The sequence below is a fragment of the Lissotriton helveticus genome, chromosome 3_1 (assembly GCF_964261635.1).
Source record: "Lissotriton helveticus chromosome 3_1, aLisHel1.1, whole genome shotgun sequence".
Lineage (NCBI taxonomy): Eukaryota > Metazoa > Chordata > Amphibia > Caudata > Salamandridae > Lissotriton > Lissotriton helveticus.
The window spans coordinates 94,786,319-94,813,544 of NC_136061.1; the positions used below are offsets into that span (position 1 = coordinate 94,786,319).

Consider the following 27,226-nt stretch of genomic DNA (forward strand, 5'->3'; position numbering starts at 1 on the left):
CATTGTGATGCATGTGGATGTGAACACAGTTGTCACTGCAAATGTGGTGCACATGAAAATGGATACTGTGAGTCCAGCTCACAATCTCACCTCAGGTTAGGGGTTGGGATGTCCCATGGGAAGGGGGGAATTGAGGGACCCCTGGAGTCACACTCTGAAAACAGAGTAAGGAGAAGTCTTTAATACCACAAATAAGATTGTGAATTTTTCACTCATGCCTTTGTACTGACCCCGAAAACGAGTTCTATGGGCTGAGAAACTAAGTTTTCCATACAATCATCACTGTCACCCCTCGTAGTGTTCCTATGATCTGTCCTCGCCTCTTCCCCGCTGGTAGTGAAATGAGCCTTTGCATTCGGTTTATAAAGGTGTCCAAATTGGTAATTGCTCATTAGTTAGGTGGGAAATTGGTATCAGGTGTCTTAAATGCCACCTTGATACTGTGCGGCGCTTAAATGCGTCGATCGGCTTCTGTTGTCCGAAAGGGCTGCCTGGTTGCAGCGTCCCAGGCAACCAATTGCGATCAGATGTTGTTCGCAGTAGACGTGTGCCACGCAAGATCGCATCAGAAGCGCCCGGTCAATTGGGGCGCACATGCGCAACGCCCCTTGCCTATTTCTTGTACTTCGTGATGCGCAAACAAGTCAAGCTATCCTGGCTGATGAGGGCGGAAAGCCCGAAACTGGTCCTAGGATGCTTGTTTCCAGTCCAAGGAGGACCTGGCCGTTCGGGCTGGACTGTTCCCATTGGGCGCAGGGTCAAGATCTCTGTACTGGCGTGAATGTATGACATTGTTCTGAATTCTGTCCATCAATTGTTCTTTTTGCACATTTCTTGTACTTCAGCGTGCTCTGCAAATCTTGTCGGTGCGCGCATGCACGACTGGTTTTCAATGGAATAGTTAAGTTTTGGAAGATTGAATTTCCCTATAAAGTGCCTCATTGCTGGATGAGTGGTGTCCGGTGAGGGGCACTAATTGAGGCAGTCTAGATCCAGTGAAAAATTCAACCTGGGTCCAGTTAAAGGGATTAATAAAGGAAAGGACGGATGTTTATGAAACATCCGGGGGCTGTTGGAAGCATGTATGCGAATGCTCCTATATGTTTTTGGTCAAACAGTGCCCTCCATCATATAGGTTGATGATGTACTTGCCAGTGTAGGTTTCCGTGGGCTTTGTTGTAACCATTGCTATCTATCATGTAGGGGGATAATACGAATCCCCTCTAAGTGTACAGTTTTTTGGGGAAAAGCTGCAAAGGTAATAAATGAATATTTGGTTTATCTGTTATGCAGCCAAGGGATGTCATCGTTGAGGCCTCTTTCCCATGATTTGAGGAGGTAGACCCAGCGTTCCTGTGTATGAAGTTTCTTTTGTATGTTTGGGATGCCCGGGTTCAATTTCTCCAGGATGACCCATTCCAGGTCTTCGTCCCTGGGGCCTTTTTCTAGATAATGACGCGTCAACTTGGTGTTATTCTTTTTGCATCTGATGGTGCTCCGATGCTTGTATACCAAATAAAATGACATTTACCAACCACCCAGAAGCATCTGTCACCCAGATAGAAACCCTTTTAAACGCATAAGGTTATAAGAAGGCTTGTGTATAGATGAATTTTTTATGCTGAAATCCTCACCAATCATAACTTCGATTTTGCATTTGCCCAAGGCATGGTCTCTCCATACAGTTCAGTGGACATAAAAGAGTGCTATGAAAATCAGCAGGGAGAAGTGGATGCAAAACACGTGTTTGTGTCCCAAAGTAAGAAGCCAATTTAGCCTTAAGTTTGTATCACTAGGTTCACATAGTGAAGCGATCTATAGAGACCTACGCTTGATCTTCAGGATCCTGCTCCACCAATTCACTTTCTCTTTGTCGTCATTGCGGTGGGGCGAATCTCTGTCTTCTGTGCTCAATGCTCGGCATGTCCTGTTCCGCTGAGGTAGTGTTTTTTCCCCCGACCACCTGGGAAGAATGTCCACAATAGGTCATTGAGCCCATCAGGATTTTCTGCACCATGACCTATTGCCAAGGTGCAACTGTGGGTCTTTCCCTGGAAGAGGAAGCAAAGCCTGGAGAGGATAATTAGTACATGTACCAGCGGAAATACTCAGAGCTTTTAACCTACTGCCAGGAAAAGTGTTTCTGCTGCTGCACTAAGTCTATGAATATCAGCATTTTCTGGTGGTTGAAAATTACAGCATCTCTGTTGCACCTCTCTCTCAAAATGACATGTCTTTTCTGATAATTTAAAAATGGGCAATAAAGATCATGGTAGGAGGCCCAGAGGTGGCCTGGGCACCAGGGCTCGGTGTGCCTGCTCAATTATGAAACAAGGAAAGGACTTCTCAGCAGGAATCCAGGTGCTAAGCCTGTTCGTAAGAAAGCATGCTATTGATTAGTCCTCCTTAACTTCCATTTTCCATTGTAAGAATGTTCCGGTGTCCTATATCTCCTGCAGGATCATTTCAACATAGACCGATTCTCCCCAGCCCCAGCACTGGGTGTACCTCACCACCTGAGGCCTCTCTGGAGCTTTTTGCATATCTATCAATTTTGATTTGAGATCGGCGAGTCATTCTATCATTGCCTTTAACCATAGTTGCTTCCGCAAGGGCCCCTGGAGGACTGCATTTCTCTTAAGAGTCATCCATAAGAGAGTAGAGGGAGAGGGCCCCCATGAACGACGTGAAGAGATGCTCTAGTCCCAGTACTATACCACACCCCATCATCGATGGGTGAGTCTCACATGTGCCAAGTCACCCAGCTGGGCTCCAAACATGGATGGGAGGCAGTGACTATGCTCCCCCAGATCACAGGGTGCTATGCAGTGAGAGGTGTCCCAGTAACCTTTGGGGGCAGGGAAGTAATGCAATGTAAAATGCAATCCTATATTCCACTCCCAATCTCACCGGCTCCACCGCCACTAATCACACCGACCAAGTCAATGGGCATTTGTTACAGCCTAGCCTGGTTCTCCTGTCAGTCTCTGAAATGAGGCTCTGAAATGCGCTGGTCCACGAAGCCCTCCAACCCCAGGAGTAGTGCAAAGCGATTCTCTCAACACTCAATGAGGGGGGTGAGGGTGGAACCAAAAATAAGTGCCCACCTAATCCCATTTTCCAGGCACCATCATTGACTTTGCAGCACCAGACACCATTCATAACTCCTGCTCCAGGCCCCTTCTCACTAAACCAACCTCATCTTCCAAGGCGACACTGCCTCAGGAGCTGGTGGGCTGAGGGGTGGGGGGGAATGGAGTCACCCACTTCACTGCATGCCATCACATTTCGTGGTCAAGGGGGCCTCTTTGACACTTTCAGACTCCACCTGCAGCCAGGATGAAGTGCTGTGGGGTGCCAGCCATGCACGCAGGTCCCCACGCAGCCGTCACCGCCCCAACTGGTATAAGGAAGTTTGAGGGGCACCAAACAGACGCGGCATAGCCTCTCTCCCTGCAGCATGGCAATGTTCCACGGGCGCTAGCCTCATCAATTGGGATGTCTGCAATCATGTGATCAGGCAGGCTTTTCACTGGCTGGTTTGGGAAGCTTCCCAGGGCTGTTCTGCAGACAGGCACCTGGCCCACCAATTCATCCACCACTGCTCTTGTCCTGTGAGCCATGTAAAAATGGCCATTCACAGCAAGGCAGACATCAGGATGCCGATAGATGGTGTGGAAAACTGCGGGGACGTGAAATTAAGCATCCGCCTTCTTGGCTTTGAAGCCAACCCCCCTCAATTCTCTTCTCCTTGGATTTGAGTACATAATATGACATACCAACACCTTCAGCAGCTACACCTCATGCTTTGAACATTCTTTAAAAAGAGCAGTCTTTTATATTATAACAGGAAAATGAAGTAACACTGAAGGTTGAAGGTGCTGTTCAACTTGATTTTGACTATGGGCATGGCCTACCTTTCCACATATTAGTGTGTTTTTTTTTTCTTCAGACCAGAGATGTTACTCTGGTAACATTAGCCGCCCACTTTGACAGAAGGAGCAATTAGTGAAGAGAGTGTCTTCTTTCAGAGGTGTATCGGGACAGGTACACAGATCTAGGTCTCTCTTTACTAGAAATACACAAGGCATCGTTACATCCTTATAATTTCTGCAGTACTTCTCTGCAGAGATTTGAGACAACAGGCAAAAAAGACCCCAAAAATACATTTGTAAGCCGGGGTGCAGATTTTGACAGGTACTTGGAAAATCATTAAAGCACAGCGCAGAGAGTAGGGGCACATACTCGCTGTGGGGAATTCAAACAATGGCAGTGTGCTGTGGGCACAGGCTACAAAAGAGCACGTGATGAATCCATTTGATGGGGCAGGAAGCACATGTTTAATAGGCGTAATATGAACAATGAAAGTGCTCTGGAGGACGTGAACTCACAGTGGTAATTTAAGTAATGACAGTGTGCTGGGTTCAACATTACTGAAACCAAAGACTTACTGGTTTAGGTAGAATCCTCGTGTGGATGCTGTGATGCTCACGTGCCGGTCCTCCATTGTTATCACATACAAATACATGAGATCTCCATGCATCTTGCGGTTGCCAGGTGGGGGATTCCAGCCACTCATGGTTAATACTTTGAGGCACTGCAATGGCTAAAAATATGTACCAGAATGTGAAGCCAGTATCTGTCTCCTATCCCAATAAATCTTCAGTCAATATCAACCATAACAAAGCAAAAACACAGACATGAAATGGGGGAAAAGCTATCGAAATCAAAAACCTTTCAAAGAGCATTTACCTTACATACCTTTTATGGCTCCACTGCCCTTAGTTCATAGGCTTCTCCTTTTTACCATCTATTTAGAACCCAGAAGTGTGCTATGAGGGGAAGGAAACTGACTTGGGCAGTGAAATAGCTAGTGGGTAATAAACCTGCCCCAGAAGAGAAGCTGGTGTAGGGGAGGTGGGGTTGAAAAGACAGTGTGAAGGAGAAAGAAAGAGGGTAATACCAGTTTTAAGTGCTCAGAGACAATTCAACTGCCCAAGTTAGATGCATAGTAGATTATGCACAAACATCCTTGAGGTGCATGGACTCGTCACCAGCACCTTCTGTGACTCCATTGATACCTAGTCTCTTAGCTCCCATGCAAGTCTCACCCTTCCATCAGAATATGTAAAGTGCTCTGGAAATACCAATATGGTTCTAACCTGGAATGGGATGTTGGAAACAGAAGTAACAAATTAATTTCCAGGACTATGGATAATACCTTTTTTTACTCTTTCATCCAGCTCCTCTACTATAAATAAATATCAGCAATCACTTACCATTCGTTCAGAGTATTAAAAAACACAAGTGTAGAACACATGGTTTTACAACATCTATATATTCACCTCCATTCCAATGTATATGCTCAACTTCTCAAAATAATCAACAGGTTTTCTTATGAAAGAAAATGTTGAGTGTTTTGTAATACTCCACAAAATCCTTCGTAATATGCAAAGTACTCAAAAGCAGAATTCTGCCAGGGGTTAATTGTGTGCACACTCAAATCAAGTCTGTCCACGTAAAGTAAAGGTAGCTGCCTTTATACTGGCTTGAACCCCTGGCTCTCGCCAACTACAAATTCATGTGCAAATAACTGGGTGGGCTTAACACGCAAATTAAAGGATTTACCAAATAAGACCTTGGTAAGGTTTGGATAAAATCAACCAATAGCTTATTTTAGTAGGTCATTCGGCCCCTGAAAATGCACACAGTCTGCTGATGCTCACCTTGCAGTCCCGGTTCTGTGGCTGGAGCGGGCAGAGGGGTAGCTCTTTACTGCCAGGCAGGATGTGATCAGGAGGGGTGCAGTCAATTTGCTCCAGTTCGATACCTTTCTTCTTTCGCTTAACACCATCTTCAGAAACAAAGGGAAAATCTGTTAAAACAAATGATTGCAGAAGGCATGCCCCAGCGTTACTCGTTCAGCCCTCCTTTTCCTCTCTTTTACTGCATTGTAAGTGGCAGTGATACCAACAGTCATCTGAACTCAAAGCGAGGAAAAATGCACAACTTCAATATGTTCAGAATCAAAGCTCCCAACCCTTCTGATCTACAGAAGACACCATGTTCATTTGATCTCAGTGTTTACCTAATCCGAACTAATTTTCATCAATTAAGCAATTCTAAACACCCAAGTAGCAAAAGCTATAGCTGCCCTGTCCAGTGCCATTCAGAATGGACCAACTGCCAATGATATAGTAACAATATGAACAACAGGGAGTAGAACAGTGTAGAGTTTATCTTCTGCTGAAGTTCATGTGACGACTTAGATGTAAGGCTTCTGATATGCCCACAGGCTAGAGAAGAAGCAGGACACAACCTGTGGCACTGTTCATCAGACCCATTGAACAATTACAAAAGCTCCAAGCAAGTGTTTCACAATCACGCCAGTCAGAAGTATTGAAAGGTATACATTTTGAAATGGTAGCAGCAAGAAAGGACACGCTACACATGCCCATCTCAAGACTACTTTAAGTTCCTAAATGACTGGAAACTGATCTGCAATCATGCAGGAGGACCATTAATGGATACAAAGTATGGACCCCAGGTGCTAACATAGGCCTGGAATACACCGGACTGGTCTGAGGTTAGTCTATAATCACTGATGCAAAACACCTATTGACCATAGGAATGTGGAGTGTAACAAATTACTTTCTTATGTGCATGCCACTTACACACAACAGCTCAAATTCAGCATGAAACAAAAGTCCCAACTGGTGGAAGTACCCAGCAAATGTGAATGTGAGACTAGATTCCAGGGCCAGACCTCCGCTGAGCATATATAGCGTACAAGGCTAATTCCAGTACAGAAATCATGAGCTCAAAAGACGTGTTCTGGGAAAGACATTTATAGCAAAACATTAATTAAGAGATGGAGCCGAAGGTGACCGCTGCAACTGATAGTTAGGGCCTAAAATCCCTCTGCACAGAACAAAGATTGTGCTGAGATCAGCGCAAAAAAGATTTTCATTAAGCACACTAGTAAATGGTATTACTGAAGAAAAGAACCCAGGTTGTGAGCCATGAGCCTGATGTTTGTATATTTTAAGAGCATTGATATTTTGCTATGCAACCTTTTGTTTTACTGCTTCAGGTTTCTTGGTATATTTACTTGCTTCTTCCCACCCACTACTGACTTCGAAGCGGTTTAAAGGCGAGCGGGCTCTACAGACTGGCTTTTGAGGTTACATGACTATAGCACTCAAATGACTTAATCTCCCTTCCCAGAGAACATAGTCAAGCTATCCAGGTGAAAGGTGGAGAGTATCAGGATAATGTCTTAATACAACTTCCCTCTTTAGACCTCTAAGGATCATATACGGCCTAAACCAGAACCCCTGGCCACAACAAGACAGGAGCACATATTCCTGGGCTCACACATGACACGGAAACACACTATTCAAGGATGACACATTTAACACCATCCTTCTTTGTTCATGCACAGCAGAGTAGTACCTCTACCAATCAAAGTGCTTCTGGTTCCAAAAAGCAGAGGCGCTACACAAAAGCTACATTAAATACAATATGAACTCGCTCACAACACTGCTTTACTGAAAACATGGACAAAATAATACAACCCCTGCATTGGAATGTAGCACACTGAAAAAAGTCCATGAGAGTTCTCACCTCCTAGATCCCCATCAGTGAAGACACTCAGAAAGGAGAGCGAGTTGCAGTCCACACCATTGAAGGAGTCTGACGGATCTAGGCTCTTCAAAAGATCTCGAATGTGTCGGACGTGGATCCGTGCTTCACGAACTGTGTAGGGCTCTGCAAAATAAAAAAAGACACACTAACATTTTGTGGCTCAAATTTGTTTTTACTTTCCCAATGATTCCATTATTTTGTCAAATGTATTTATCATTAATTAAGGCCTTTATAAAGCACTCCTGGTCTTCAGTTACTTTAGAGCACTTGACAGGGGAAAACTATAGCTTGACGACCAGGAAGGGATATACGAGTTCAGTCTAACCCCTACTCTACAGTAAGTTCAGTTAAAGGCAAATACGAATTATTGTGTTTTCAAACGTTTCCTGAACATCTTGTCACGGAGTTCAGATCTCTAATTTGTGCTAAGGGAAGTTTCTGAGTTTAGGTCCTTACTACTTTCATGGTTCTTTCTCTTGAACAACTCCTGGCTGATCAAAAATTCTATAGTTGGGACATATTGAGAAGTAAACTTTCTACAGGTAGACAGTGTGTGCGCCCCAGTATGCTGGATGGACATTGCACATGACATTAAATGTGATTCTAGCATCCTCTAGGATGCAGTGGAGTACTTTCAAGGCAGGCATGATATATCCAGCCTGCTGGATTTTTTAAAGCCTGAAAAATTATTTTGTTGGGGAGACTGGACGAGGTAATAGTTGAGACGTTCCCTGATGAGGGCTCTTGTCACTCAACTAAGTTGTCAGTGTGGATAAGTGAGATGATTTTTCGAAGAACAAAGAGTGGCATATTGATGTTCGTCTGTCACTGTATCAACTTGGGGAACAACTTGGCACACAAAAGATGTGACAGGTTCTTTACTTTTGATGAGGTGCACCAGGGGGTTTCAAGGCAATAAAGCCAGTAAAATAGTAGGGGAGAAGGGCTCATTAAAATTTGGAATTAATATCTGTCTTCACACCAATGATACACAGGAAGTTCTCCTTCATCCCATGTAAGAAATGGGCCAAGTATGAAGAGATGTTTATTGAATGGTCTAGTTTGTGTATTCTCGGCATCAATTTGGAAGTTCATCTGGTAATGTTAAAGGAGCTGCACCACAGATCATAGACATACAATGAAAAGAAAGTATCATAGAGATAATCCTTGAAAGGATGTTGTAAGGCACTGGTTGCATGGATGATTAGAATGATCCAATCATGACCATTTGGGTGCTGTTGGACGGAAGCACAGGTCTGGATATGAATGCCCAATGTTTGATTTTATTCAGCAGGACTGAAGACATCAAGCAATATCCAGGACACAGCAAATATTTTGTTTTGAAGAAAGAAGTGCACTTTAGCTGTGATTGAGAACATTTTATTCTCTTGCAAGTCATTCTATTTCCGTCCTTCCCGAATAGCTATCTTCTCCCCTTACCCAGGTTTCTTTAGGCACAGAAAATAGGTGTTGTAAATAAGGATCCTGTGTGATGCAAGTTGAGATTGTATGGGTGCCATTTCTTCTCTTTGAACTGTTTAGGTTGTGAGTGGGAAGATACAGATCAGAAAAGAATAAGAGTAATCATTCCGGTCACATATGCAGATTAACATCTGGCCTATTGGATTACAATTGAGCAGCATCCATTTAATCCATTATTATTGCTCTCAATTGGCAGGCTAAGCTTCAGATGTCACTTCTAAGCCACACATCTATAGCAAGTAATTATAACCTCAATGTAGACACATTCGAGAAAATACTTATCGAAAACACATTACATGTAGTGTCCACAATGCAAAAGAAAATAGGCTAAATAGGTTTTGCAGTTTTGCGCCGTGTCAGATAGTGAAGTATTCCAAGTGGCAACAATGTTTCTGGTGGATACTCCATCTACCTGCAAACTCCTCACCAGCAAAACAGTCACCAGACGCCAGACTGGATCCAGAAAACTTTAAAGCCTGGATGCCGCCTGTAAAGGGGCGCTTGACACAGTCAGCGCTGAAGTGACATCAGGCAATGTCCCAGAGTCCATAAAGCGCTCGCTCAAACGCATTGACGCCTGTTTCCTTTTATTTTTACCAAGCCTTTGGGGTGAGGGGGGAGGGAAAAGTCAAGAAAGTTTGCAGTACCAAGAGATATAATTAGAATGGAACTTTATTAACTATCTCTTCAAGTCATCCATCAAAACGGGGAGGCGGGCGGGTCTGAGAGGAAACTGCATGTAGATAGAGTATCCACCAGAAACATTGTTAGTGCAGGTAAGTAACTTGTCCTCCTGATGGATACTTCCACCTGTAGATTCCTCACATGTAGAGCAGATTTCACAGCAATTGCCTGCCCAAGAGGAGCGTTGATGGATCATTGAGACCAGGACGTCCAGCAAGACGGATATAACAAAGTGCCTGTCCCTGCATACCTATGCATCAAGGCAGTAGTGTCTCACAAAGGAGTGCAAGGAAGCCCACGTTGCCGATTTACATACTTCTGCAATGTGGACACCTCGAGCCAGTGCAGAGGTTGTGGACTTAGCCCTGTGGTATGGGATTCAATTTCTTCAGGCAGCTCCTTCTGGCGAGGATGTAGCAGATTTCAAAGTAGAGGATGATACATCAGAATAGAGTCCTCTTCTGAACTTCCTTTCCCTTCTTGGCTCCACAATTGCCCACAAAGAGCTGGTCATCGGCACGAAAATCTCTGGTGCGATCTAAATAGTAATTAACCGAACAACTCGGATCCAACAGATGCAACTGTTCCTCCTTCTTGAAAGGATGAGGTGGCGGGTAGAAGGCTAGGATGGTAATGGTTTGGTCTAGATGAAAGGGAGTGATCACATTGGGAAGGAAAGAAGTCCTTGTTCGTGACAACTTGTCATGGAATAAAGTAGTGAATGGGGGACAACAGCTCAAGGCCTGTAATTCACTGACATGTCTAGCAGAGGTAATGGCAACCATAAATACTGGTTGAGAGTCAACATGTGAAGTGTACAACTCTGGAGAGATACAAACGGAGTCCCCATTAAAAACTTAAGAACCAAATGCAAATCCCACTGCGGTACTACAAATGGAGTGGGAGCATAAAGGTTAGTCAGTCCTTTGATAAAACATAAGGCAACAGGAGACTTAAATTGGGATGGCAGATCTGGCAGACATAGGACCACAGGCAAGGTGGCTAAATAACCCTTCACACTGCCAATGGCACATCCTCTGTGAGCTAGGGAGAGTGCAAACAGCAGCAATTGGGACTGCATTGGCCTGTAAGGGATCCACACCGCTGTCCGCACACCAAGCAACAAAGTTGTCCTATCTGCTGGAGCATGCAGACTTAGTGGAGGGATGACTCGCAGACAATACAACGTCTACTGCCTCTGGTGGCAAGTGAAAGGAGCTCAATTGTCTCTGCTTTATCTCCAAGCATGAAGGTGGTGGCCTTGGAGATTGGTGAGCAGAACCAGTCCCTTAGACTGGGAGGATGCCCAGCCTCAATGGCAGGTGGAGAAGGGGACATGTGGAGAAGTGCAGAAGGTCTGCAAACTACACCCAAATCGGTCAATCCAGGACTATAAGAATAACTTAAACCCGGTCTTGGCGAATGTACCTCAAAACCCGAGGAATCAAGAGTATGGGTGACATGCGTAATGCAGCTGAAATTTCCATCTCAACTGAAACGTGTCCCTTAAGGCCCCCCTCGACAGCAGATACTGGAGGGTGCAGAATTGCTGGCACAGAATGTTGGGTCGTCTGTGCTGGGGCCATATATGTTCACTATGTGTAACCTTTCTTCCCCCCTTGACATGTTGGTAATTAAAAGTCTGCCATCGTTATCCAGGGAGTGTGATTCTATCCCGATCTTAGATTTTTTGGAGACTAGAGTGGCCACCCCGCGTTTCTTTTTGACTGCTGGCGAGCTGACCGTGTCGGCTATCCAATTGGCTCTGATGAGCTTTATGTCCTCTGCTTCGAGTGTAGTTTCCTGTAACAGGACTATGTCACTTTTTGTTCTTTCTAGGTATCTTATTATCTTCCTACGCTATGGGGTGGTTCAGCCTTTTTACGTTTAGGGAGACTACGCTAAGCCCGGTGGATAGGTTGAGTGTCTTGTTACTTGTCATCGTATGGTGTACTAAGCGCTGTTCCTCTGGGTGGGCCTCCCCTGCTCTCGGTCTTGTGTGCGCATCCGAGTGCGGAGTTTCTTGGCATACTGTTCGGAACGGACCTATACAGCTTCCTCCGAAAAACGAAAAAGCACTACTAGAGAAGGTAAAAAAAACTCTTAGAGATATGGAGCCCTAAATGTATCACCTGGTGGGGTAAAATAGAAACTATAAAAATGATGATCAGCCCAATGGTCAACTATCTGTCAAGCATGCTCCCGCTCCTACTGACAGACTAGTTCCACCGGAAAATCGATAACATGATCTTAAATTTCATATGGCAGGACAAGAGGGCTAGGATCAGCATCAAGAAGCTGAGACTACCTAAACATCAGGAGGGCCTTAATCTCGCAGACTTCCAGACCTACCACCTAGCGTCCCTGGCGAAACAGGGCTCGCAGTGAGTGTCCTCTACACAGAATTACTCCCTAGTATGGCTTCGGGTAGAGAGAGCAATACTAAACAATAGACACCCCTTCACTATGCTCACAATGAACACCTACCCCTCCGTGTCAGAACAGATTTTCAAAAACACCAAGATAGCTATGCAAAAAGTCGACAAAAAACGGGGGACCAGTATTAGGGGGTCCAAATCGGAGTCGCTATGGGCAAACAGCAGAAACAAATATAGGGGAAGGAGCATCTACTTGGATAGAGAAGGGCATCTCATTTCTGCATCAATTAGACAAAGGCCAGGGCCCCATCACGTTCTCCGAACTGAAAAACAGCTTCCAACTAGAGGACATAGACCTATACAGATTTCTACAAATCACGACAGCCCTAGCTAAGGCCATACTACACAACACAACACCCTCTATCTTCCAATATGTAGCAAGCATAAACAAACTAGGCCACCAAGTATCACACATTTATCAGCTACTGCGCACACCAAACTCAACACCAGACTGACCGAGTACTGGGACAACAGATAAGGGGCCAGCTAAGCGAGCTGGAGTGGGGCATGATATGGTCCTCAGCCACACAAAATAAGATCACCCCAGTTCAAGCACAAACCAAGTACTGGCTACTCTATAAGGCATACTGGACCGCAGACCGCCTGCACACACTGGGCATTAGAAAGTCCAACCTCTGTTGGAACTGCGATACACATAAAGGGGACTTAGCACACCTGATCTTCCACTGCCCTACTCTTAAGCTCTTCTGGGGAAGGGTGTTTGACTATATAGACGAGATCTTTAAACGCAAGGTGAACAGAGACTTCATCTCCATCATCACAGCAGGTATAAGGTCAGACCTGGCATCGGAACACGACAAGATCATATGGACCTCCTGCTGACATCGGCAGTCAAAACAGTCCTGAATAACTGGAAAGCCTCTAGCAAAGCAACCTTCCAAACCTGGCTAAACTGGATCACTTACCTGAGGCGCGGACAGTACTCCCCATGGAAGGCTTCTTCCAGAGGGATGTGGGGGACACTGGACAGGTTCCTCACACCCCACAAACCCCCGTGATTGGCCGACCCAGTAGGCCCACGAGAGCCTGCTCACCGCTTGGACAGACCGGTCCAAAGGTAGATACAACAGGGTTCCGACCGCTCTGGCGCCGCCCAGCATTTGCTGGGATGTTAGCTTGTTACTGTGCAGTCACATAGTTTGAATTCAGATGTACTCTGTATCCTGTGTGATACTATCCTCTCTTTCTTGTCTCGCACCTTTGTCTTTTCTTCCCACTGGTCTGTCTTCTGTCCTGTATCCCGTGCAGTACTCATCTAAGAGTATACCAGAACTCTGTAAGTGTTTTTTATACGAGCGTGGTGTACCACATGTAAAATGCCGCCAATTAAAAAAAAAAAAAAAGAGAGAATTGCTGGCATAGAGCATTTTCTGAAGAGGTGAAATAAGTTCACCAGGGAAGTGTCCCACTAGGCAAAGATGTCCTGGACTACCAATGGCAGAAGAGCCACTCGTGTTCGGCAAGGTAACACTGTCTTGGGCTGTCCGCTCTGACATTCAGGGGCCCCGCTAGGTGATTGGTGGTGAACCAGACCCCTTGGTGATGTGCCCAAGACGCACACATTATATTGTTAAACAAATAGTATCTGTAAGAGACATTAGTTAGTGATAGATTCCTTACCTTAAAATATCCTCAGGCGTCAGACTGGATCCGGAAAGTTTTTTCGTCAGCAGTACCCCTGTGCGTCGGTAGGTGTTGTTGTGTGGCTCCGCGTCTGTCGCTGGCACCGAGATGATGTCACGGAGACTACTTAGGCGCCACAATGTGCGCCGACGTCAGTTCTGTACATGACTTTCCGTGCCAGGAACGCAGAGCCATGCAAAAAACTGACCACTGGTGCTATGAAACTAGGGCCCTGAAAGGGATGACCTTAACCCTAGAAATCAGTTCGCAGAACGGGGAGGACGGGTGGGTGGTACGGAATCTATCACTAAATAATGTCTCTTACAGCTATATCGTTGCACAAGTAGTAACTTGTGCATCTGAACGAGACACATGAGTGATAGATTCCTTACCTTAGATTATATACCCCAGCAATACCAACCCCGGTGGTGGGTCTACAAACAGGATTACACCAGAAAGTCACGGAGAACAGTACGGCCCAAGAAGCCGTCTCTCTGGACTTGACTGTCAAGGCAATAATGCTTGGTGAACATGTGCAGCGAGGCCCACGTAGCTGCCTGACAAATGTCCTGCAAGGGAACGCCGCGTCCCAAGGCAGTAGAGGCTGACATTGCCCAGGTAGAATGGTTAAGCAGCCCCAAAGGAGGCTCCTTCTTGGCCAACGAGTAACAAGCTTTAATGCACAGAACAACCCACTGAGAGATGGTTCATTTGTGCACGGCCCAACCTTTTTGGCGCCCACGTAGCCAACAAAGAGCTGGCCATCCACCCGGAACTGTTGTTTGCACTTCAGATAGAATGAGAGCGCATGTTCTGGGTCCAGACAGTGGAGCCTCTCTTCCTCTTTTGAAGGATGCGGAGGCGGAAAGAAGGTGGGCAAAGTGATGGTCTGCCCGATGTGGAAGGGCGTGACAACCTTTGGCAAGAAAGAACAGGTCCTTAAATCCACCTTGTCCGAAAGAACAGAAAGGAAAGGAGGTTTAAAAGAAAGAGCCTGGAGCTCACTCACTATTCTGGCAGAGGTGATATCTACCAGGAAAGCCGTCTTTAGAGTGAGTAGACTTAATGGACAGTTATGAAGGAGCTCAAAGGGAGCGCACATCAGACAAGATTTAAGTTCCATTGAGGCATTATTAAAGGCACGGGAGGAAACGTGTGTAATGCCTTTGAGAAAACGGTTAACAAACAGGGACTTAAAAAGAGAAGGCTAATCTGGAAGCAGTAGAAAAGCGGAGATAGCCGAAAGATAACCTTTGATAGTGCCCAGAGCAGAACCCTGCTGGGCCAAAGATAGAAGGAACAGAAGGACCTCAGAAAGAGGGGCATAAAGGGGATCCACAGCCTTCGCTGTGCACTAAGCCACAAATTTGTTCCACCTGCAGGCGTATGTCATCTTAGTGGATGAACGCCTGGCTGCCAGAATGACATCACAGACTTGGGGAGGAAGATCGAAAGCTGTCAACTGTCGCCGCTCAATCTCCACGCATGGAGGTGGAGACTGGACAGGCTCAGGTGGAGGACCGTCCCCTACTGCTGCGACAGAAGAACCTCCCGAAAAGGCAGTCGGATCGGGGGATCGATAACCATGCTGAGTAGCTCGGGATACCAGTATCTTCGTGCCCAATCCGGAGCCACAAGGATGACTTGGGCCCGGGCGCGCCGAATCTTCTTCAATACTCTGGGCAGAAGTGGTATAGGCGGAAAGGCGTACAACAGACCGCAACTCCACTCGCGACGAAAAGCGTCACAGAGCGAGTGTCGCCTTGAAAGTGCCAACGCGCAGAACTGATGACATTGCGCGTTCTATTCGGTGGTGAATAGATGTAACCAAGGCTCTCCCCACTGCAGAAAGAGACCTTGCTCTACGTCCTAGTTCAGACACCATTCGTGATCCATCAAGCACAGGTGGCTAAGTTCGTCCGCGCTGGCGTTCAGACAACCTGCCAGGTGTTGAACCACCAAGGTAATGTCTTGATGTTCCAGCCATGTCCAGAGGCGCAGAGCCTTCCAACATAGGGTCCACGACCCCAGCCCGCCCTGTTTGTAGCAATACCACATGGCGGTGGTGTTGTCAGTGAACACCTACACCACACTTCCCCGGACAGAGGGAAGGAATGCCTTCAGTGCAAGTCGGATCACCGGTAGCTCCAAAAGATTGATATGGAGCCGGGACTTCGCCGGAGACCAGAGGCCTCTGGTCTCCGCCTCTCCCAAGTGGCCACCCCATCCCAGGAGGGACGCATCGGTCACCACTGTGTGCTCCGGTTTGGGAAAGGAGAGGGATCTGTCACTGACCCAATCGAAATTCGTGAGCCGCCACTGTAATTGCCGGGCAGTGCCCTCCGAGATCTGGACGTAATCGGACTGGTTCCCTGATGCTGTGCCCACTGAAACTTCAGGTCCCACTGCAGAGCCCGCATATGCCATCTGGCATGTTGCACTAGCAGGGTGCAGGAGGCCATCAGGCCCAGGAGGGTCATCCTGACAAACCCAGGATAGAGGCTGAAAGATCCGAATCAAAGCCTGAATATCCCAGACTCGCTGCTTGGAAGGATAAATCCGAAAACGCGTCTAATCCAGAACCGCTCAGATGAAGGGGAGCTTCTAAGAGGGACTCGGGTGCGACTTCGGCATGTTGATGGAGAACACCAGCAAATGCAGGAGGTCGGCCAGAGTCTGGAGGTGGGAGATGACAGCCTGGGGCGAGCCCGCCTACAACAACCAGTCGTCGAGATAGGGGAAGACTGAAACCCCTGATCTGCGCAGATGAGCCACGACCACCGCCATCACTTTCGTGAACACCCGAGGGGCACTGGTAAGGAAGAAGGGAAGCACAGAAAACTGAAAATGCTCCTGGCCTACTGTGAACCGCAGATAACGCCGGTGGGCCAGCAGGACGGGGATATGAAAATATGCGTCCTGCAAGTCCAACGCTACCATCCAGTCTCAAGGGTCAAGGTCAGCCAAGACCTGAGCCAGAGTCAACATCTTGAACTTCTCCGTCCGGAGGAAGCGATTGACGTTCTTGAGGCCCCTTTTCTCCTTCTTGGGGACCAGAAAGTAGTGAGAATAACAACCACGTCCTACTTCTGGTGCAGGAACGAGCTTGATGGCCCCCTTGGCCATGAGGGCCATGACTTCCTGTTGGAGAAGTGCAAAGTTATCCCCCGACATGCAGTGAAACGGAGGTGGCATGGCTGGGGATGGGGGGCAGGCCCAAAGGGGAAGGAGTAGCACCTTCAGACGATTACCCCCAGGATAGGTGGGAGGAGTGCCCCTTGACTCTGAATAGGGCTGTGCTCTGTCACCACAATGCTGGCTCCACCTCCTGCGGAGCGTCTGATGTCTCTGCCCTGCACCCTGAAAGAAACAGCAAGAGTCTCCAAAACAAAGTGCTCCAAAACTGGGTTGAACCAGGCTAAGGCCCCCTGGCCTGCAAAGACAAAAGAAACTGTGTACAAAAGTAGGAGACCTGCTCCTAAACATTAGATCCTGTTTGTGCCATGAAGAAACTCTACCCCCCTGAAGAAGAAAGCTGCTGAAGGTGCTGTCTTCCCCTGCCGCGCTAACCACGGAGAACTGAGTGCGATGTGAAGCTTGCCACGCACTCGGAGAGCCTGTGCACCCCTGTCCCACCGAGCAACACGACTCCTGGGCGATCGCGCCGCAACTCACACAGTAAAGGCCAGCCCTGCCAGGCCCGAGCACCGTGAATGCTGCAAAATCGAGCCGGAGCTCGTAACGCAAGAAGGGACCCGTCCGGTCCGAGCATCGTGATCTTGTGGCCCCCGAGGCGCAGCTCACAAATTAAAGACGGACTCCGCCTGGGCTCACCCCTTCGTGCGACGCCCTGCTGAAAGCGCCTCGCCGCTTGCATCGCCTCAAGCCGCTTCCCTCCTCTTCAGGATGGGAGCGTAGGCAGAGGTCAAGAGCCTACCCCACAATGCATCGCTGCCCTCAAGGTGGACAGACTGCTGAGCCATCGAGCCGTAGCTCGCATCGAAGGAGGAAGGCACTGCTGCGTGGGACGTCGGATCTTCCCCCCGCCCGCACCAAACTACAAGCAAAGGTACTGTGACTTCAAAGCCGTGAACTGTATGGCGTGCGGGTCTCGCTACAGCCTACGACCCGCACCGCCTCTTTCCTAAACAAGCCCCTGGTACGTCTGTAACGTACACCGCGCTCCAGACTGCAGTGTCCGCGGGGCGCGTGTCACTTTGAAAGCCGCTTTTCATCATCAAGGTACGGGTCGCACAGGAGTGCTACGACTCGTACCCCTTGTGTACGTCAGCCGCGCCGTACGCGCGGTAACGCGTGGCGCGTGAGACTTAATGGGCATTGCTTATCAAATCGAACGGAGCGTACAGGAGCGCTACGAAGTGCACTAGCCTTGGCGAACAGTGTAACAACGATCTAAACTTTGCCTTGAGTCCTGTGATACAAAAGGGGGTGGTAATGGACGGAGCATCTGAACCAATCAAACACTCACACCCAGTCAAAAGATCTGGGTTTAATCCATCACCGTTCTTTAGCCCACTCTGCCACCCCAGTTCAGACATGGCTATATGCAAATCAGTGTGACCCTGTGCCTCATGGGAACAGTCCAGCCCGAACTGCCAAGCCATGCCTTCCCAGGACCGGAAACAAGCTTCCGAGGACCGGTTTCTGGCATTACAGCCGTCTTCAGCCCGGCTTGCTTGAATCCAGTGGCAAAATGAGCAAGGGACTCATGTCTGAGCATACCCTGCCACACTTATGGCGGCCAAAAGCGGTACAAAAGGGGGTGCAGGGAAACAAAGAGAAGTTCTAGGAGACAAAAGCATTTGCTAATCTCCTGTCTAAGAGCAAACTTGCGAAATCGAACCACTCTGTCGTACAAGGTCTTTTAACTGAATCTTTCTGCGCTGTTGGAAGAGATAACAGTGTCATCACTTATGATTAAAGAATTATTCTTTTTTTTAGAAACTGTGTGTAGAGTATTGTTTCTTTTTAATAGCATTTTATTAACATTTAAACAAAAGTCCTGAGCAGTATGTTGAAGCAATATCCCACTAAGCATGTAAAGCAACAGCTGAACTAATCTCTACCATATAACCTTCTTGAAATGAACTCAGTTCATGAGGGATAGGTTTCAAACTGAGTTCAAGAATTATAAGTCTTTCCATCACCATTGAGGCACCTTTTAATTTGCTGAATCTAGACACCTCGTCACTCTATTGCTCAAGACAATCCCCTGATGTCCATAATCACGGAGTATTGGCTAGCTGCCAATGTTCGCTCTATTTTTTTCCTTTGTGTGCGGCAGTGTGAGGTTTCTGTACACTCCAGCTACGGCAATGTACGCCAAGAACCTGAACGCATGTGTGGGTGCAGCGACAGAGGTTCTGACAATGGAGTTCCTGCTTGATTGTGCAGATAAATGACCTAGGTACTGGAACGGAGGAGGCCTGTTTGATGGGGCAGGCAGGGCCGGACTGGGAACTCAAAGTAGCGGGGGCAATTTTGCCGCATTGGTTCCCACCCACCAGAGGTGGGGAAGGGGAGAGGCCCAAGTGTCAAGCACTACTGCTTAAACTCGGTCCCCAGCACTGGTGCTTTTGTTACTGAGGGCCCATATTGGACATCGCTGCAAAACCGCCCCCAGTAACACAACTAACCCCCACTCCTCCAAAACTGACCCCCAGCCTTCCAGGCAAACACCTGATGCCTGCTAAGGCCAGTCCAGCCAGGGGGGGTGGCCTTCGTATTGGTGACTGTCGTACAATGGTTGTGCCATGTTCGAAATGAGAAAGTGCAGAGCATCTGCAACCACGACAAAGCTACACTAATATATATATTAGGAAAACGGGGCAACCAGCCTCATTCCACAGTGCCAGGGAACCTCTTCTTTACTAACTAACTACATAGCGGCGGCTCAGGGACATCTTAAGGACTTTGAGCGCCCTCAGCCAAACGTATTTTGGGGGCCTCTGTGCGGATCAGCTTTGAATTTATGATCCAGGTTCAGCTTTCTCGTGTCCTTTTGGCCAGATCACAAACAGTGCACAGACACATTGGTTCAAATTCCAAATGTGTTTATAGTTAATATTCAGGGTTAGTGATGTATTTTTCCAATATTGTAACACAGTAGAAACCCACTAATACTACTGCACATAATCACTGTGACATCCTCCCATTTCTCATATCCGAGATCCTGTTTAAATCTAAAATATTTTTTTATGGATGCTGCATTAAACAAAACCACATTTGTCAAAACAGGTCTATAATACAATCTCACACATTACCCAGATTAAAAATAAATGAAAGGAGAATAATATTTGCAATAATCGGTTTAAGAATTATTCATGGTCATCCGGGCAAGACTCTACAGAACAGAGCTGGCTCTACCAAGGCGGGGGTTACTCCACTCTTTAAAATTGATAATCATGAGTTCACTTATCCGCTCTGAAGATGGTTTCTTGGATACGCAGGAGGGGGGGAATGTACATAGATGTCCACCATGTGTGCATTCAGAGTCACTAATATATGTTAGTGATTCTGAAATCACGCATGGTGCTTTTAGGCTTGCTCAGGGCTTTAAGTGGGATGAAGGAACTGGCGGGTCTCTCAAAGGGGCGTACCCGATGTAATTAAGGTCGTGGCGTAAAAACATGTAAGCAAAAAATCTTTGCTTAGCATAGTGAGCCGCCCGACCGTTATTGTACTGCCTCTGTCATTGCATTCAGATATATAATACAATAAGTAACATTATACCTAAAACAACCCAGGACTATTGACTTTGTCAATGGTTGTTAGTTGCATAGGATAAATAAGCAACAACTACAGCTTTGTTGAATATATTGAAAATGCCTCAGTTCTGAAATGATCTATAAAAATTCCTCTGAAGTTAAACCAAAGGCTTTCAGCATTTGAGATTTATTTTTTACCCTAAAGGTGAGGGCAAAAATGTAGAGCCTGATTGGGACCTGTCTCAGCACCGGCTTAAAAACTCAGCATCAGCAGGACCCAGCACACTTAAAGCCCTGGGCTTGCTGTATGCTTTTTGTTAATAGAGCGTGGCTGCGAGAAGATTGTGAGCATTTTTTAAAGTATACATGTTAATTGAGTGACTACAACAGCAAAGCAGAGAACATGAAGATCAAGTTCCTAGCTAGGGGTTACCCCAGAAAAATTGTCTGAGACTCTTACAAAAGGGCCCGATTTTATGATCGACAACATCTCCTGCATAAGACCAATACTAAAAAAGACACTGCTCTCATATTCATTACTCTGCATTCTATGTTAAATGAGAGGATAAGGCAAGCAGTATACTCCACCTGGCAAATTTTGAATGCAGATGTCCCAAATAGAGACACACTAGCTAAACCCATGTTTGCCTACAAACGAAACAGAAACATCAAAGATCATGTGGTGGGTTCTCGTATGAACCAGATAGGAGCGTCCAAACAAAGGAGCATCACTGGTCTTCAACCAGTGGTAGGTAACTTTAAATGTGCCAACTGCAAATCCTGTGAGGCAGCAATAGAGGCACCCACACTCCTATTCAATGGTCAAACAATAACACCTACTGACGTTAATAATTGCAAGACATCTAATGTCATTTTCTTGATAATTTGCTCATGCGATTTGGGCTATGTGGGTGAAACACGGAGAGCCCTCAATGTAAGGATAACTGAACACAAGTCCGCTATTAGGACAAAAAAAACAACAGCACCGATAGTAGGTCACTATTTAGAAAAGAACCATAAGCCAGATGAAATGCACTGGTACATACTGGAGAGGATCTCGCATAAGGGAGGTAAATCCATGGAATCCATTCGAAAAACAAGAGAAGTTTATTGGATTTTCACCTTAAATACAGTAACTAATGGACTGAACCATGAAATACTATGGGATCGGGCAATTAAATAAGATGTTAATTCATTGTTCAATTGAGTCGGCACATGACACTTGATAATTTGGCGATACCATATGGTAGTGTAGATCCAACGCCAATATGGCGCATTTAGTTGCATCCTTTTACTTGATAACATAATGGCAAGCTATATTCCAGACTATTACATATAACACACGTTAAGAAGTTGCCCATTTAAAGGCGTTATAGTCTTGTAACCATGTGAGGCCAGTGGGACCATGTGAGGACAGTGTAGTATCACCGGCATAGTTATTAATTCTAGGCATAACTGAGCAGCAACCGTCATCCGTACCATGCACGGTAATGTGCTAATCCCTTTGATAATTGCAATGAATAGGCAATAGAAGTAACCGCAATATTTTGAACATATCGTTCTTTGATTTACTAGATATATGAATAAATATCGACAATTATTAACATAGAGTTGTGGGCTAACCATCGAACCAATTACTATCTGGTTATCAAGTTATCTATAATTAATTTGTAAAGTCTAAGATGGCCGCCACAAAAAACGCGTTGCAGATAACAGCAGTTATCTGCAATAGATAACGGACAGTATAATATCACTCACATGAAATCGGCATAGTTACTATTTTCATGCATAGCTGAGCAGCTACTATCATCAATACCATGCTTAGTAATGTACTAATCCCTGTCATATTTGAAATAAATAGGGAACAGAAGTAACCATGATATTTAGCATATATTGTTTGTTGATTAACTATATATATTAATAATAATCGATAATTGTTAATATACAGTTTTTGGACAACGATCGAACCAAGTATTATCTGTTATTATAGTCATTAATACTTGATTAGAATCAATCCACAACCTCTAAGATGGCCGCCACAAACAACGTGTTGCAGATAAAAGAGCAATGGCAATATTACATCATTACGTAATGGGTGCCTACGTAACGCAAGCAATTAGCGAATGGCCAGTTTAAAAGCTGTGCTTAGATTCGCCGCGCTCTCGATCGGGTCTGCACACGTTTGATCCACCAGCAACCGCAATGGAAGTAAGATATCGATAAATAATGTCATACGGGGCAAGAGAGTATGCAAGTTTACTGTTGAATTTAATTCAACGAACAGAGCGATAAGAGTTAGTTTTTGCTTTTAAGGGGACCTACTATATAACGGCACGCCTTTGATACCGATAGTTTTATTTAGGATGCTATACACGAGAATATAACTATGAACAAAATGTTGCAACCTATATAATTAAATAAGCGGGTTTATCTGTAGATTTTAGTAAACTGACCTAATACAAAGACAAGAGACATATTCTCCCCTTCAAAGGAACTTAATACGTTAGATTATGCCTCTTGAACAAAGTATGTGACTTATGTTGATACCCACATCTTTGATTAGATTGCAATATATGAGAATATCAAGACAATTATAATGCAGCAATCCATGTAAGAGCTTAGCCGTTTTAAAACACATGGTCGCGCTTCTTACCCAAACATGAATATGTTTAGACATACTCATAAATAATAAGGGACCTATATTGATGTAGGACTTACGATAAGGAGAAATTCAGTAGTAGCATTAGTATAACTTAAGTAGTAAGTCATTTTCTCTCTATTTTTCTCTCTTTGGGCCCGGCAGGTGACATCATGAATCACTCCTCCTTCATACCGAAATGTGTGCAAATATAAAATTTTAGATCGTTTAAAACGTGGAGACATCTATAAAACCTAGAGGTTATTATATTATAATAAACAGTAATATCCACACCCACAATAGATCAGAAAAAATACCGTTAAGAATGGAATTAAATCTAAAAGGTATAGGCAACTTTCTATACAAAGTTGTGAGAGGGATACTGACTTTCAACAAGCCTAGAGAGACAAATCTTCGGGTAAGCGACAGTAACTGATTTTGGTCTATTTATATTTACAGATTTGCCATAATAATCGATAGATCCTAAAGAACATTTTATCCACCTTCATATTGAGAATCGCATAAGGTGCTGCTTATTGAGGAAGATTACTTAGATAGATAAGCTTGGTAAGCTATTTAGCAGTATATACAATATACCTGTATAAGTTGGGTACAATCACGTTAGTGGTCACAATAATAGATTGGTAGGAACAACTACAACATAGCTAAATGCAGTAATGCAAACCCAATTCATACTTTCAGCTCTGTTTTATAACGCTCAAACTATAATCATTGATCCGTCTACTTCTACTCTACAACCCTGAAGGAATGACAAAAATTGAAACATATTATTTGATATTTTAGGTAAGCGACCAAACAACTTATCCTATAGCACCACTACAATTAGAGTAGCAGTTGTGAGTAAAACTCTTTTGTCCTATACCCCTCTAGAATCTTTACTGCTGAAAAGTCACAGAAATTAAAAAGGAAGTTATGTAGTTAAAGACTTGAAGAGTGTTGGTAAGATATCAATACATGTTATGCTATTGATAGGACTATGAGAGAGCTAGTCATGATCAAAAAGAAAGCAGTTCCACACAGATGGCTACGGACACAAAATACATCTATGTATTGATCTCTCTCTGGGCAATCAATTGGAACTTTCAATCCAAAGACTTAGCGAGATAGGATATCCGCCCTTTATGTAAAGAACAGCAAACCAAGAAAGGGGTGTGGACAATTATGGGCATCTCTTACAAACTTTAGAGTAAAACTAAGGTCCCAGCCCCAGATTTTTAGTTGACAGCCCTTAAAATGAGTGTTTTTAAGGACATCACTTGAAGAATTTATAGTATAGTTTGTTATATGTTTGTATTGTTTCCTAATATCCTTGCGGATACCTGTGACAGTGGAGTGCTGAACTTTTGAGTTCTTAGAACCAGTAGAAAATTGTATATGGAGGGTTCATTATGGGACCACATATGGATATTGATGATAGCCGCAGCTTATACCATGGATCTGGAATTGTACAATGTTCTAATAAATAATTTCCCCCTCGTTTTTAGTTAACCATTGGTGTTAACACCCTGAGGAAGGCTACGGCCGAAACGCGTTGGTGAAGCCAAACATCTTTTACCAGCGTCTTGTTAAAATCAAGGGTATATATGGTGCAAACAAATTAACATCTGAGACCAGTTTTTATTGTACTGAAGATTAACTGTGATAGGCTTGTTGTCCATCTACTCAGTACAACATTTGTACTATATTTACCAAGGAAGTTATGTTATAACCAAAGACACTCATGCTCCTTAAACCAAAACATACCGTTTGATAACCTGTGGTTTGTTAATAGTTAGGGAAAGATAGAGACACAAATAGGCTCTTGGACAAATTGTTGTATATATGTCTGTATGATTTTTATAAAATATGTACTGTATTGTGAAAAAGACGAACTAATTTATCATAAAATAGCAATATAAAAGAAAAACAAGAAATGTAATTAAAAATATATATTTTGATAAAATATGAAGTCTTTGGCTAATTGAATAGAATCCAGTTCTATGGTTTATGCGCTACATTGTGTATCTCCAGCACTAAGCCCGGTGCACTACGTTTTTCAAATTAATACTTGCCTTCCACCACTTTCAACAGTGCCCCCTCCTGGAGCCCTTCAATGCTCTTAAGTTCGGAAAAGTTGTCAAGTACGTTGCCATCCAGCTGCATGGAGAAGCAGGTGCGGTGGCAGGTGTCCTCTCGGTCCATGAGCACCTGGTGAATCTCTTGCACCATTTCCTGAGGAGAGACCTGGTAGGGGAATTAGAAACATGCTATTGCTAAAAGCAAAAAACAGTAATTGATGCACAGTAGAATCATACTGGGGGGTTCCATACTTATCGCACAGAAGACTCTTAGAGCACACACACAGGGCACACAATGCATTGCTTGTGTGAACATGTTAAGCATGATGTTGACCACACTTCAGTGAGACTTGAAGCAATCTTGCTCTAAACAAAAAAAACATTAATGGAAGGCTATGTTTTAAAGTCAGTGATTGTAGCAAGGCTTTCTACCCTACAGTGTGAACGACGTTTAAGTTTTGGATGAGTAGCATTTTTAAAGCAATTCCAGATCACTCTAGAGCAGGAAGCATATGGAAGTCTTGGACATCGAGAAGTAGGATAAATAGTGGCAGGACGGTGCTAAGAAAGAAAGAACACTATTTCTTTTGGTTAAAGTCCATAGCTAATTTTGGGAACACTCGTGTCTCTGGAAACCCAATGCTCAGTCAATGGAGTGGAGGTGCCACACAGAATGCTGCCAACATATTCTCAGTGGCACTGGATGCAAGTTGAAGCAACCAAGTGGCCAGAGCCCATATGGCAGACAAAGCACAAAAACGTAATGCAATGAGCAAGCCCTCTACCCAGATTGCGCATGAGGATGTCAAAGTACTGGGGAAAAACGCACAAGGCTACTGGTAAATATTAAATATTTAAGGCTGTGGGCACAGTCGAAGATGAGATCCATCTGGCCCCAGATCGGTCTACCAAAGGCAATTTTTTTCAATGGGATTGATGATGGCAGAAATTTCAAAGACCAGTACCTCAAAACTGTCCAATCGCCATCACAATTTTTGGTTGACAACGGCACACGTGGGACTAGGAGCACCCACAGGACCCACCAGATCATCAGTTGGAATTAGTATTTGGTAGCAACTTTAATATGCAACAACTATGGAACCGTATGTTTTTGAAGGAGAAATAAATACCATTTAAGAATTAGAGTGATCCGCCTCAGACTGTGATACTACCTACAAAGTGTAGGATGAACAGTACAATTCACTGTCACTCTCATACTTTAGCAGACATATATGGATTTCCATAAAGCCAGTAGAGGTGCAGATAAGGTATAACACCCTCTCTGCAGATCTTCTACTTCCTGGTTCAGGTTTGGCCAAGAGTACTGATTTGTCCCCATAGTACGGGTGGGGGCTGTCACGTATGAGACAACCTGTGAAGAGGTTTCAGCCTGCTTGTCCGGTCATACAGGTACTCATGGTCTTGGGCCTTCTCTTCCCACACCAGGCAATTTGGTTGTCTTAGTTTTATAGGAAAACTCTACTCTATACACCATTAAATTATACCTATTTGCCACTTTCGTCAAACTCTTCCTTCATCCTTCTGGCTCCCACGCTCTTTCAACCTCTCCTTTTCTCTTCTCTATACCTTTCTACTTCTCTCTCACTTTCTTTCCTCCAACCTTTCTTCATTTACAAATCAGCAACTCCCTGACCTGACAGTTCACTGCCTAACTGCAACGCCACCTGTAGCAGGGTGTCTCTGCTGTCAGTTATAAAAAAGGTGAGGAATAAAGGGCCTTGTATATCGACCTGTACATCTACTACACTGTACCTGAGCAATTGGGGGAATTACTACTGACATACCCCTTGATTCACAGCTCTCATGTGGCCTTCAACGATTTCCTGACCTCACGCTACAAAGCATTAGCACACACTTATCAAGCAC

General features: G+C 45.0%; 1 protein-coding gene across 6 annotated transcripts in view; it reads right to left on the reverse strand.

Annotated features, from left to right (window-relative positions):
- CLUH (CLUH binding protein of NUMT mRNA) overlaps nucleotides 1–27,226 on the reverse strand; it is a 380,789-nt gene that overhangs the window by 204,101 nt on the left and 149,462 nt on the right. For all 6 annotated transcript variants that reach the window (XM_078679315.1, XM_078679314.1, XM_078679317.1 and 3 more), the window contains exons 3-6: nucleotides 25,334–25,505; nucleotides 7,627–7,770; nucleotides 5,727–5,854; nucleotides 4,452–4,606 (exon numbers count right to left, since the gene is read on the reverse strand). In XM_078679315.1, the coding sequence (XP_078535441.1) occupies nucleotides 4,452–4,606; nucleotides 5,727–5,854; nucleotides 7,627–7,770; nucleotides 25,334–25,505 (599 nt within the window). The remainder of the gene's footprint in view (nucleotides 1–4,451; nucleotides 4,607–5,726; nucleotides 5,855–7,626; nucleotides 7,771–25,333; nucleotides 25,506–27,226) is intronic.